Here is a 13,601-nt window from a genome sequence, read left to right as displayed (position 1 = left end):
TAATGGAGGCGTGTTAGGAAATGTTAGGATAATGGAGGCGTGTTAGGAAATGTTAGGATAATGGAGGCGTGTTAGGAAATGTTAGGATAATGGAGGTGTTAGGAAATGTTAGGATAATTAGGCGTGTTAGGAAATGTTAGGATAATGGAGGCGTGTTAGGAAATGTTAGGATAATGGAGGCGTGTTAGGAAATGTTAGGATAATGGAGGCGTGATAGGAAATGTTAGGATAATGGAGGCGTGTTAGGAAATGTTAGGATAATGGAGGTGTTAGGAAATGTTAGGATAATTAGGCGTGTTAGGAAATGTTATGATAATGGAGGTGTTAGGAAATGTTAGGATAATGGAGGCGTGTTAGGAAATGTTATGATAATGGAGGTGTTAGGAAATGTTAGGATAATGGAGGCGTGTGTGTGTGTGTCGTACCTCTACGTCACCCACTGATGCAGTGGTCTTATTGGCCAGACTCTCCAGCTGTTTAGAGACCACCTTCCACCGACTTCCCTCAGAGCTGGTTACCTGGGAAAAGTCAATCAACCAACTAACCAATCAATAAATTAGCCAACAAACAAATAAATCAATCAACCAATCAACCAAATGTTCAATGAACCAATCAATTGACAAATAATGTATCGATCATCAGTAAATGAATGAATCAATGAACACACCCATCCAGTCTTGATGATGCTTTCTGGTGAGCAGGGCATCTTAACAAAGTCACTGTGCCACACATGACGTCCAGAATGAGGTTTTAATGTCCTTTTATGGTGGAACTCATTCACCTGAATAGGGAGGTAGACAGAGACATGAATGAACAGTGAGAGACACTCTTTGTAGTAATTGTTTTGTGTAAACGTTCCAGTTCACTGTCACTTTAGATGCAAACTTTTTTATTGATCTGCACTGGTTTAATTATCTCTCTTACATCTATGAGGACGTTGTGAGTTCTGCTGAAGGACAGCTGCTCCAGCTCCACGTGACACTGAGGGACTTTCTTCAGCTTCTGAGAGCAGCACGACCTCTTCTCCTCCTCACCCCTCGCTCCCTCCGTGTCTCTTTTCCTTCCTCTATCCTTCCCGCTATTTGCGTCCCGTCCTCCATCCGCCTTTCCATCCCCCTCTTTCTCCCTTTCTCCATCCCTTTCTCTCTCACTGTCTCTGTGCAGTGATTTGGTGACCGAAGTTTTGTCAATGTCGACCAGGTTTCCAACAGGGACCTCTCCGTTTGGGTTGCGTTTAACCCCCTGATCCCTGTTCTGGTTCTGCATGGGGGCGTCATGCTGCATGACAGCTTTCATTTGGGAACTGTTGTTATGATCGGCACTACCTGGAGATAGACAGAGAGACAGGAGTAGGCTTATACTGTCTGCTCCTGATGCTGGGTGATATTTATCATATCAACATATACTGTAGGTTATATTAAATATACCTCACATGTGACCTATGATAAGACTATGTCATTTGTATGCAAAGTCTACTAAAATGTTTATCTGACTCATTATAAAAATGAAAGGATTTACATACAAGGCATTCAAGGGGGGAGGAGACAGAGAGAGAGTGATAAGAGAGTGTGTGTGTGTGTGTGTGTGTGTGTGTGACCACAGCGGGTCAGGAACAAAGATAAAGGACAATGAATCTGAGACCATTTTATAACATCTGAGTTGTTTGGATTCAACATCTAAGTTGATGACTAATGGCATTACTGTAAAGTTAACCTCCAATCAGATATCAGACCTAAGACAACTGCACTTTCTCATAACCTCAAGATGTAGGAGTGCAGCAATAAAAAAAAACAGCAAGAATTTGTGCTGTTGCAATAAATAAACAAATGAAACCATTTTTCTGTCTCTATGCGTCACATCTGGAGGAAAACTGGCACCGTACCTACGGTGAAGCATGGTGGTGGCAGCATCACGCTGTGGGGATGTTTTTCAGCGGCAGGGACTGGGAGAGTAGTCAGGATCAAGGGAAAGATGAACGGAGCAAAGTACAAAGCGCTTCTTGATCAAAACCTGATCCAAAGCGCTCAGGACCTCAGACTGGGGGCGAAGGTTAACCTTCCAACAGGACAACGACCCTAAGAACATAGACAACGCAGGAGTGGCTTCGGGACAAGTCTCAATGTCCTCGAGTGGCCCAGCCAAAGCCCGGACTTTGAACACGATCAAGCATCTCTGGAGAGACCGGAAAATAGCTGTGCAGCGACTCTCCCCATCCAACCTGACAGAACTTGAGAGGATCTGCAGAGAAGAATGGGAGAAACTAACAATTCTATAAACATTTTTTTCTTTGTCATTATGGGGTATTGTGCGTAGATTGATGAGGAAAACAAACAATTCAATCCATTTTAGAATAAGGATGTAACGTAACAAAATGAGGGAAAAGGGGTCTGAATACTTTCAGAATGCACCGTACACCCCAAAAAATGTATTCGCCTCACGTTAGTCAAAAAAGTCTGTCTTTTTAATATCCAGTGCAAATTATAGTTCCTCAATATTTGACACTCCCGGCCTCGATAATCACCAAGCCTCGGTGTGATAGAGCAAAATATCATGATCTGATATCCATATATCCAGTGGAAATGTCATAAAAACAGCTTTCTGTTCCAAGCTCACTGACACAGGAAAGTGAGGGCCCGGAATAGTCTAGTTGATATAATGTGATGATTTGATACAATGTTGAACTTCACTAGCAATAGCTCAAGTCAAAACAGATCGAAAGGGAGGCAGACAGGCAGAGAAGAGAGATGAATGTATCATATTTTCTACTGTTTTTATTTCTCTGCTTTAGGCCTTTTACTTATTTGATGATGGAAGTTATAGGCATACTGCTGCAATGGCCTTCTATGCTTTCATTTCTTTAGCCACTAATGGACCACAATGTATCAATGTGTCCATATGACAGAGGCAAATGCTCTTGATGAATTTTAACTTTTAGATGATCATTTTACTTCAGATTTTTATAATTAACCACGAGACAATGACTTTGAAAAACTAAAACGTTATTGAAATTACTGTTCCACGAAAATGGACCATTTAGTTTGCTTGTCTTTGAAATAACACCAAAATGAACGCAGACTAATCTATATAATCATGTTGTCACATTGACACTTTGATAAATATAACCATCAGAAGATGGCACTCAGTTCTGTGTAACGCTTATCAGTCAAATGGTCTAATACACTTGATGAAATTAAATAGAATATTAGTTTCAATTTGTCAATTTTCTGACTACTCGTTCAAATTGAATAATAGAAAACTGTTGAAAATGTTCGAATTTTTCAACCGATTAAAATTGAGATTTTATAATGTTTTTCAAATTTGAGAATTTACCTTTATTTGTTCGAAAATTAAAAATGAAATATTGGTGTGGCTGGGAAAATGGTTATTTCTTAAATCTATGGATCAATTGGACGCTACCACTTCAGTGCTGGTGAGATTAGCCTTGCCTACACTATAAAGTGGTAAATTAATGCGGCACACACACACTGTCACGTTCGTTGTAACTAGGAGACCAAGGCGCAGCGTGACTAGAATACATTCCTCTTTATTAAAGGAAGACCACTTAAACAAAACAAATGTGACACTATAACCACTGGTGGTGACACAGGTATAGATAGACAATACATAGACAATAACCCACAAAATACCCAAGGAATATGGCTACCTAAATATGGTCCCCAATCAGAGACAACAATAAACAGCTGCCTCTGAGAACCAATCTAGGCAACCATAGACATAAAAATACCTAGACTAGTAACAACAATTTGGAGGGCTGGTCTTTATGTTAGATCTTTTATCCAATCATATTCAGCAATCATGTGTTGCCAGGGATCTAATATCTGCCCGCAGGCCTTCAGAATCAACAGTGCGGGCGCTTGTAGCTTAAAGTGAATGGAAATGAAAATGAAAATTTAGTGTCAACCAATCAGCTTTAGAGTTGGCTATTGTACACCTGCTGGCTGGCTCCAGTGTTACACAGGAGCCAGCTAGCAGGCGTAGTGCGTGCACGTCTTTTGATTGGATTACCAATATTGAGAGGCAAGTCCTATGGGCAGGTTTATGCAGAACCTCAGAACAAGGAAACTGAATTTGATAAACAAATTAATTTGCGTACTACTAAGCTGTTTTTTCAACCCACAATGGCGGAAGGAGGAGAAGATATAGATTTGGTCGAAGGATATAATTATAACGCCATTCTCAAGATGAACTTTTCAAGAAAAGTTAGACATTGTAAGGAGAGGTCGCCCGACGCCGACGCTACAGCCTGTCACAGGCGGGAAAGGGGTTTGTTCGCCACTTTCAAAGTTCCAACTACGAGCGCTATCAATGGCTCACAGGCTCCGAGGAACACTGTAAACTGTACTGCTGGGAATGTCTATTATTTGCAAGTGATCGATTTGATGTTTGGAGCCACACTGGCTTTGAAAACTTGAGTTGTCTAACCAAGGCAGCAACGAGACACCAAATTACGGCTGGCCACTTACGAGCAATGGTGCTTTTGAAAACTTTTGGGGACACCCGAGTGGATCTACAGCTCAACGAACAAGCGCGCAGGGCAACGGAGCTGCACAATGAAAAGGTGAAGAAAAATAGGGAAATATTGAAAAGACTCATTGATTGTGTCATGTTTTTGGGTAAACAGGAACTGTATTTTTTGGAGGGGGACTTAAAGCTCAAAGTTTGTGGACCAGAAATGGATAGAAGAAGAATATTCATATAACTCTGTTGCAGTCGAGTATGTTCTTGCCAATTAGTTGAACTGTACTGTATTGTACTCTTCCCCTGCAATTCTCTCAAGGTGACGCAACACCTGGTTATACTGCGTTTCTGTCTAAAAGTATAATGTCTAGAGCCATGGCATCATAATGGTGGTAATAAGAGGTGGATTAATTCGGGTGGGACTGTGTAGGACCTCACTGAAGGCCCAGGCCCCAGGCCCACGGCACGGCACGCCACTGACCAAAATAATAAAGAAAACAAAGAACACTATGGTCAGGTTGTGACACATGAAACGGATGTGAAACGGCTAGCTTAGTTAGCGGTGGTGCGCGCTAAATAGCGTTTCAATCGGTGACGTCACTTGCTCTGAGACCTTGAAGTAGTAGTTCCCCTTGCTCTGCAAGGGCCGCAGCTTTTGTGGAGCGATGGGTAACGATGCTTCGTGGGTGACTGTTGTTGATGTGTGCATAGGGTCCCTGGTTCGCGCCCGGGAATGGGGACGGTCTAAAGATATACTGTTACACACACAGGGGCGGATTGGCTGATCAGTTTTTACCCGGATGGGCCAGTCTAACTTGTTTTTTGTGTGCAAATGATCAAGGAAAACAATTATTTACAAGCAAACAAAAACTGCTACTGTGTATTAATGTTTTACTCAATAATAAAGCTGTAAATGACAGATTCTAACTCTGACTTATTTCTACCTAAGGGATGCTGAAACCTGGGATGACTCATGACTGACTTGGAGGTGAAGGCTAAAAACAAAATCCTCAAAGAGCCTATTCCAGAAATCAAGTCATTACAATATCTTAGTTTGTGCATTTATTTTCATTCTGATGTGTGTATATCACTTCTAAACCTAAACCTGTTTCTGAGAATCACACCACTTCCTGCTATCTGACCACACCGAGAGAGAGTTTCCATGACGCTCTGCAGAGCTGCAGTGCATTGTGGTCTCATGGCCTACACTCAGATATGTTGGTTCATCTGGGTCAGATCTTATTTTTCCACTTTGAGAAAAAGGAAATTGTGTGTAGGCTACATTTACAACAGCTCAAAACTGAAATCATGCATGCAAGTTTAACATTATCCTGCTAAGAATATCTTAATCACTGGTATAAGTTATGAATGTTCCTTTTTGCTAAATATATTAATGGTCTGAGGGGGTGAGCAAAGGAACAACAGTGTGGTGGTTAGTGTATCACATTGCTGCCTGTATCTCTAAAGTTATGCACACTTCATCTCATAGAGAAGTGTGGGTGGTGGATGTAATGTAGTGGCAGGGGTGGATTGGCCATCTGGCATTTCGGGCGGAGGGCATGTTTTTGCGCAAAAAGATAATTATCTGGCTAATACTGGGGGCTACAAGGAAATAAATGGTCTGGTGTGGGGGGCCTTGAGGAAAAACATGGCCCAGTGTGTTAGAAATGCTAAGGCTGATTTCTGGTCCCAGTCCACACTTACACTTACATACACACACACACACACACACACACACACACAGAAACACCAGGTATCTCCGAAGCAATGCTATACCATTCTAACGGCCATCGTGCGTTGTCAGGACACTGAATGGGGTTAACTCTCTTGGTACGGTCACTGACTGAAGAGACACGGAGTTGCGTACATCAGTTGCTGTCAGATTGCCCTTCGCTACAATGTTATCTTCAAACCCCTGCGTATGCCAACACCGTGCATATAGAAAGTCTAACAGTTACGCCTAGCCTATAAGTCGAAATGGAAGGTAAACTTACAAATCTGTGCGTAATGGCATTGTGTTTTATGTAAACATCCAATGAAGTAGCCTCATAGGCTAGTTATCTTGTGCATGTAGCCTAATGCACAGATTGTGCCGAGATCTATTGCATGTCCCTGTCGACTCACGAGTTGCCCCCCGAACCCCTGTGATGAACATCTTGGGGTTCAGGTAAAGCAGCGTCTGAGACAGCAATGTTACGGTCCATTGTTAGAACCTATTAAAGGTCGAGACACAAGCTTCTGTACGGTAAACTAGTAGCCTAAGTTAGCGGTATAGCTGAGATAAATGCATAGCCTATAATGGAAACGATGCTCCTGATTTGGGATAACCTATGCATCCTTCAGTCCTCCCATTCTTGAATGATAGGTGATGTTACGCTAGGCTACCAACCAAGTGATGTCAGATCAGTGATTATTTCTATAGCCTATGATCATTGATCTAATATACACTGTGTATACAAAAGTATGTCGACACCCCTTCAATTTAGTGGATTTGGCTATTTCAGCCACACCCATTGCTGACAGGTGTATAAAATCAAGCACATTGAATCACGCAAACAGCCATGCGATCTCAATAGCCAAACATTGTCAGTAGTATGGCCTTACTGAAGAGTGACTTTCAACGTGGCACCGTCATAGGATGTCATCTTTCCAACAAGCCAGTTGGTCAATTTTCTGCCCTGCTAGTGCTGTTATTGTAAAGTGGAAACATCTAGGCCACACAAGCTCATACAATGGGACCACCGAGTGCTGAATCACATAAAAATGGTCTGTCCATGCAACACTCACTACCGAGTTCCAAACTGCCTCTGGAAGAAACGTCAGCAAAAGAACTGTTCGACGGGAGCTTCACAAAATGGGTTTCCATGGCAGCCGCACACAAGCCTAAGAACACCATGCGCAATGCCAAGCATCAGCTGGAGTGGTGTAAAGCTCGCCACTATTGGACTATGGAGCAGTGGAAAAGCGTTCTCTGGAGTGATGAATCACGCTTCACCATCTGGCAGTCGAATCAGGGTTTGGCGGATGCCAGGAGAACACTACCTGCCGAATGCATAGTGCCAACTTTGTTTGGAGGAGGAGGAATAATGGTCTGGGTCTGATTTTCATTGTTCGGGGTAGGCTTCTTAGTTCCAGTGAAGGGAAATCTTAAAACTACAGCATACAATGACATTCTAGACGATTCTGTGCTTCCAACTTTGTGGCAACAGTTTCTGTAAGGCACTTTCCTGTTTCAGCATGACAATACCCCTGCGCACAATGCGAGGTCCATACAGAAATGGTTTGTTGAGATTCGTGTGAAAGAACTTGACTGGCCTGCACAGAGCCCTGACCTCAACCCCACTGAACACACTTGGAATTAATTGGAACGCCGACTGCGAGCCAGGCCTAATCGCCCAACATCAGTGCCCAACTTCACTAATGCGCTTGTTGCTGAATGGAAGCAAGTCCCCGCAGCAATGTTCCAACATCTAGTGGAAAGCCTTCCCAGAAGAGTGGAGACTGTTTTAGTAGCAACTCCATAATAATGCCCATGATTTTGGAATGAGATACTAGAAGAGCAGGTGTCCACATAATAATTGATCTAAATACAAAAAGTATTTCAAGAAACTGAGAATCCATCCATGAATATATTCAAACAGCACCTAAATTACATTGCTTTGCAGGAGTGGTCCTTGAGTTGCCTCTCGTCCCACAGACACGTTTGCATAAAATCCCTCCCACAGTCATTGGATAGGCCTATAGACCTATAATGCCATTAAACTATAGTCTCATTTAATTTCACTTGCCCACTGCAACCTACTGTTAGCGAACAGGTTATGGGTTCTCAATATAGTGGGCCAGTGTAGGTTTGTAATGGGCAGCAAAATAGCAGTTGTAGTGAATTTGGCAACATATCAAGATAATTTGTTTCATTGGGTGTGCTCAGGTACTATTTACAGTCGTTAGAATAGTTGCCATAAGGGGGAAATACTACTGTTAGTAAAGCACCATGGTCGTTAACTTGCCATTACACAAAGATTATTGACACCCCCTATTCTGAACGTTCCTTTCGTCACATAGGCCAAGATGTTAAGACTTCTAAACTACTGTAGGCTACGAAAGGTGTTTGCTACACAGCAGAACATTGAAGCCACTTCAGGGGGCAGAATGATAGGGACTCAATCCCAGGTCTCTTCTCAGTCAGTGACAGAGCTAAGAGTTTCTTCATCAGGTTGTGCTCATAACGCACCATGGCCATTAGAAGAGTGTATGCCTATAGTCTGAAGTTGTATGTGTGTGTGTTTGCGCACAGTGACGGCCTGTTATATGTGCCCAACTTCGCCTCTAAAGGGCCGAAGTCCGTGAATCGTAGCACTCGCTTTCCTGTCTGCTCTGGTATGTGTGTGTGTTGGTTCTTTATTTATTTTTCCCCACAAATTATATCCTGTCTCATCCAACGGCCTCGGGACAAAAAGATCGAGTCATGCGTCCTCTGAAACATAACAAACAGCGCTTCTTAACACCTACCCGCTTAACCCGGAAGCCAATGTGTCAAGAGTAAAAGGACCGATCAGACCATACACAACCAATTATCACTTTGGATGAGTATAGGGTCTCGCCCTGTGCACTGTAGTAGCCTAGTGGCGTCCACGAGAACCATGTATTTGAGTTTCACCCAGTTTTCCTAACAGCACCAATATTTTTACTTTCCCTTTTCAAACGACACAAGGTCAATTACAACATTGAAAATGTTTAACTCCGTTTCTATTATTCAAATTGAACAATCCTATTTGATAATTGGATTGATAAACGTCACACGCACCGGGGATACATTGTGTAGGTGGGCTACTCACTTAAATGATGCCCGAATCCGCAGCTAATTTCTGAAGAGCAAAATATGTGCTTTTCCATCTAGAACTCTTCGCGAAATTCCAGCAATCCTGAAAATGAAAGTGAAACGTAGACTAGGCAAATTGTCAAGCACGTCAACTGTGCATATGACGTAACGCAATACGTGCGTGTTTTTATGAAGTGAAGTCAACGTTGTTCTTAGGGCAGAAATAATCTGATTGGTTTAGGGAAGAACAAATCCGATTGGTTTCTAAAAGGTCAATGGTCAGAGTTTAAATTGCACAACTTTTGGAAACATGGAATAGGTTTGAACTCAGAATAGCTACAGAATTAGCTACTCATATTGAATTAGTGAATGGAGCTAGCTAGCAAATATACAAGAAAATCAGCTAACATTTGTTTTATTGAAATGTTAAATTGAATAAGCTACACAAACGAGGACAGCAATGTAAATTGCTAAACTAAACAGAGCTAGTTGATTTGCAGATCTCTTACTAAATGTTGAGTCATGGAATAAAGCTAGCTAGCTCGGTCTCAAATATACCATTAAGTAATCGCCCACTTCATCAGTATTTTGTGGGATAAGCTAAATAAACAAAAAAAATGGAATGAACTAGCCCTGGGTTCCCGAAGTGTAAAATGCTAAACTAAACTGGACTAGCTGGTTAAGTAGATAATGTTGAATCATCAAAAAGAGCTAGACAATTTTTCTGGTTTATATCACTTATTCAACGAACAGATTTACTGGCAGATTTGTCACCTAATTTGCTAGCGATTTCTATTTCATAATTCAATTTAAGGAAATAGCTATCTGCTCAGCTAAGCTACATTCAGCGTAGCATTTTATGTTTCTGCCCCCAGTGAAGCATAACAGTCCATTGAAATGTTTACATTTATTCAACTAAATATTCTGATAAATTAAGTGGAAGCAGATTAACTGATATTTGCGACATAGCTAGCTCGCTCTATTCTATGACTCAACATTAGTAATTATCATATTATCGGTATATTCAACAGCGTTATCTTGTGATCAAGCCATCAATGTTTTGTAATTATTGGTGTTTGACATTTCAATGAAAATACTACTACTATCAGCTTTTTGATAAGCGGTTTAGCAAAAAACATATGTCCTGTATTATCGGTAATGGGCTCCCAAGTGGCGCAGCTGTCAAGGCACTGCATCTCAGTGCAAGAGGTCCCTGCATCTACAGTCCCTGGTTCGGTTTCAAACTGTATCACATCCGTCCGTGATTGAGAGGTCCATAGGGTGGCGCACAATTGGTCCGGGTTTGGCCGGGATAAGCCGTCATTGTAAATAAGAATTTGTTTGTAATTGACTTGCCTAGTTAAATAAAGGTTACATTTAAAAAAAATAAAAACATGGTCCCCAGTTATTCGCCATCTTACTATTTTGTTCAATTACAAGATATATGTTTAATTTAGTTAAAAAAAGAGACACCAGCCTCGTATCCGAAGTGTTTACTAGATAGTTGACTAGTTGGCTAGCCTTCCAGTAAAAACAAAATACTTGAATGTCAACTTTTCATTGCGTAGCCCGATATGCCCTCCTATACTCTTAAAAATCATTCATCATTAAATCATCTTCTTCAGTGTTGTAACCAAATACTGTCTCATTATTTTTTTACAGATTCATCTTTTGTTTTGAGAAAGTAGATAACAGTTTAATACTCACATATGAGTTTGAATAATTTAGGTAAAAAGTTGGATATTAAATGATATGTATGGATGGATGGATGTATGTGTGTGTGTATATATATATATATACTCTCAAAACATGACTTAATTTACATAAACTGCAATGAAAATCGGTGGTCAGCTAGCTAGAAAGGTGTCTTTAGTTGCAAAACGTACCGTTATTTTCCAGGCCATTTAAATGTTGAGCTCAAAATGATTTAATCCTCCAACCGCTAGTGTACGATGTTGGGGGGAAATTAGCTAGCTATCTGTCCATCCCCATTTTCTTAAATTCATATAGTTGATTAAATTTCAATTAAGAAAATGTTAGCTGACTTGTAGATTTGACACCTAGCTACCGAGCTAGCTCTATTTATTCATTTGAGGTTGCTAAATGCATAGCTAGCTGGCTTGCTCTGATGAATTATTCTTTGCTTCAAGTCAGGCGACTAGTTGTATTTTAGCGATATTGTCACACTTATCTGTGACACAATAATGATTTCAAAACATTACAACTTGTTTGTCAAAGTTTAATTAACAAGATTCTCAGTTCAAACCTCCGCCTGTTTTTAAAAGTTGTGCATCTATTAAACTCCGCCCATTTACCTTTTAGAAACCAATCAGATAATTTCTGCCTTTAGAACAAAGTTGACTACACTCAATAGACTTAACTAGCTTGTGATTTTATTCGCACATTTGATCATTTGTCATTGCATATCCAGCACGAAATAAAGCAGGTATCTGGGCAAATTCGCTATGTGGAAGAGTAACTGTCAAGACCACCCTTGAACACAAGGTGGCGGTGATAGACAGAGTAATCCAGGGGCTCTGGTGTCGTCAATTTTATGCGCTGTCTTGTCTCCTCATACTCCACTAATTCCCTAATCTGATCTGGAAACACAAAATAAGAGGCAAAGATAGGATGGACTATTAAAACACACCATCGGTCTGTTATCAATATGTTTCTGGACAGATGGAGGGGTTGGAGTTGTTTGTGTGTTCGTGCATGACATGCCTGTGGACCTGTACGTGTACATGTCTGTGTGTGTCAGTGGAGGCTGCCGAGGGGAGGACAGCTCATAATAATGTCTGGAATGAAGTCAATGGAGTGGTATCAACCACATGGAAACCACATCTTTGATTTGTTTGATACCATTCCATTGACTCCATTCCAGCCATTATTATGAGCTGTCCTCCCCTCAGCAGCCTCCACTGTTGTGTGTGTGTGTGTGTGTGTGTGTGTGTGTGTGTGTGTGTGTGTGTGTGTGTGTGTGTGTGTGTGTGTGTGTGTGTGTGTGTGTGTGTGTGTGTGTGTGTGTGTGTGTGTGTGTGTGTAGTCAGTGCACACAGACACAGGTATGTGGGGCTGTGAGGATTATGGAATTTTGGGTAACAGTTAATTGTCATGCAAATAGACTTGGTTATTGTCAAAATTGTTTTAAAATGTTTTGAGCTAGTAATGCATCATAATGCATTTTTGAAAATTAGCAATGACATACCTAATGAATAGAGCACAGCTTTGGGAACACCCCTGTCTCAAAAATGAATGATTCTGAGGCGTCACTACAGACCCGGGTTCGATCCCGGCCTGTGTCACAACCGGCCGCGACCTGGAGTACCATAGGACGGTGTACAATTGGCCCGGCGTCATCCGAGTTAGAGGATTGGCTGGGGGGGCTTTACTTGGCTCATTGCACTCTAGTGACTCCTTGTGGCGGGCCGTGCGACTGCAGGCTGACCTCGATAGTTAGATAAACAATGTTTCCTCCTACACATTGGTGCAGCTGGCTTCCAGGTTAAGAGGGCGGTTGTTAAAAAGTGCGGTTTGGCGGGTCATGTGTTGGAGGATGCATGACTCGACCTTCGCTTCTCCCGAGCCTGTTGGGGAGTTGCAGCGATGAGACAAGATTGTAATGGGATCGCATTTGGATATCAAGAATTTGGGAGAAAAAGGGGGTAAAATACACACAAAGAAAATGGTTCTGACCATTTGAACTTTTGGAAATTAAGCTTCTCCTCCCGTTCGTGCTGTTCTACTCGTCAAATGACTACCAACTTTACCCATTTCCTGTAAACATTTAAAACTGCTATAGGGTAAAACTATATCTACTTGAATACAAAGTTGTATCCCACCTACTCCTAAAATGAATATTGAGATGATTATCTTTTTTTTTTGTTCACGATATTTGTCTTTAAATTTTGGATACACGACGATACGATAACTGTGCCAGTCCCAGTCACTAGGCTGTGTGAGTGTGAGGGGTAGAGAGGCAGATGGCAACTGTATCAGTTTGCCTTAGGCATGTGGTCTGCAAATATGAGAGGGAAAACCAGGGACTACACATTGCTAGAGATTGTATGAGCAGTATGTGTCATTAAATGGATGAGTTGTGTGTGTGTGTGTGTGTGTGTGTGTGTGTGTGTGTGTGTGTGTGTGTGTGTGTGTGTGTGTGTGTGTGTGTGTGTGTGTGTGTGTGTGTGTGTGTGTGTGTGTGTGTGTGTGTGTGTGTGTGTGTGTGTAGGACTACTGTATTTGGCTGAGCGAGGGTGGAGACCCTTGTTCACTCTTCCTGCCTGTGTGTGTGTTATTGTGG

The 13,601-nt window shown here is 41.6% G+C and overlaps 1 protein-coding gene across 3 annotated transcripts in view; it reads right to left on the bottom strand.

Moving 5' to 3' along the window:
• Positions 1 to 11,413, bottom strand: part of pargl (poly (ADP-ribose) glycohydrolase, like) — a 34,438-nt gene extending 23,025 nt beyond the window's left edge. The window contains exons 1-5 of one of the 3 annotated variants that reach the window (XM_052525401.1): positions 9,315 to 9,396; positions 1,883 to 2,238; positions 925 to 1,325; positions 668 to 781; positions 426 to 518 (exon numbers count right to left, since the gene is read on the bottom strand). In XM_052525401.1, coding sequence (XP_052381361.1) covers positions 426 to 518; positions 668 to 781; positions 925 to 1,325; positions 1,883 to 1,910 — 636 coding nt within the window. In that variant the 5' untranslated portion in view covers positions 1,911 to 2,238; positions 9,315 to 9,396. Of the gene's footprint in view, positions 1 to 425; positions 519 to 667; positions 782 to 924; positions 1,326 to 1,882; positions 2,239 to 9,314; positions 9,482 to 11,184 lie in introns of those variants that run through there. The other 2 variants (XM_052525402.1, XM_052525400.1) reach the window with 2 other exon arrangements.
• Positions 11,414 to 13,601: the final 2,188 nt, after the last annotated feature.

The sequence above is a fragment of the Oncorhynchus keta genome, chromosome 9 (assembly GCF_023373465.1).
Source record: "Oncorhynchus keta strain PuntledgeMale-10-30-2019 chromosome 9, Oket_V2, whole genome shotgun sequence".
NCBI classification, from domain to species: domain Eukaryota; kingdom Metazoa; phylum Chordata; class Actinopteri; order Salmoniformes; family Salmonidae; genus Oncorhynchus; species Oncorhynchus keta.
This window is presented reverse-complemented; position numbering and strand designations above follow the sequence as displayed.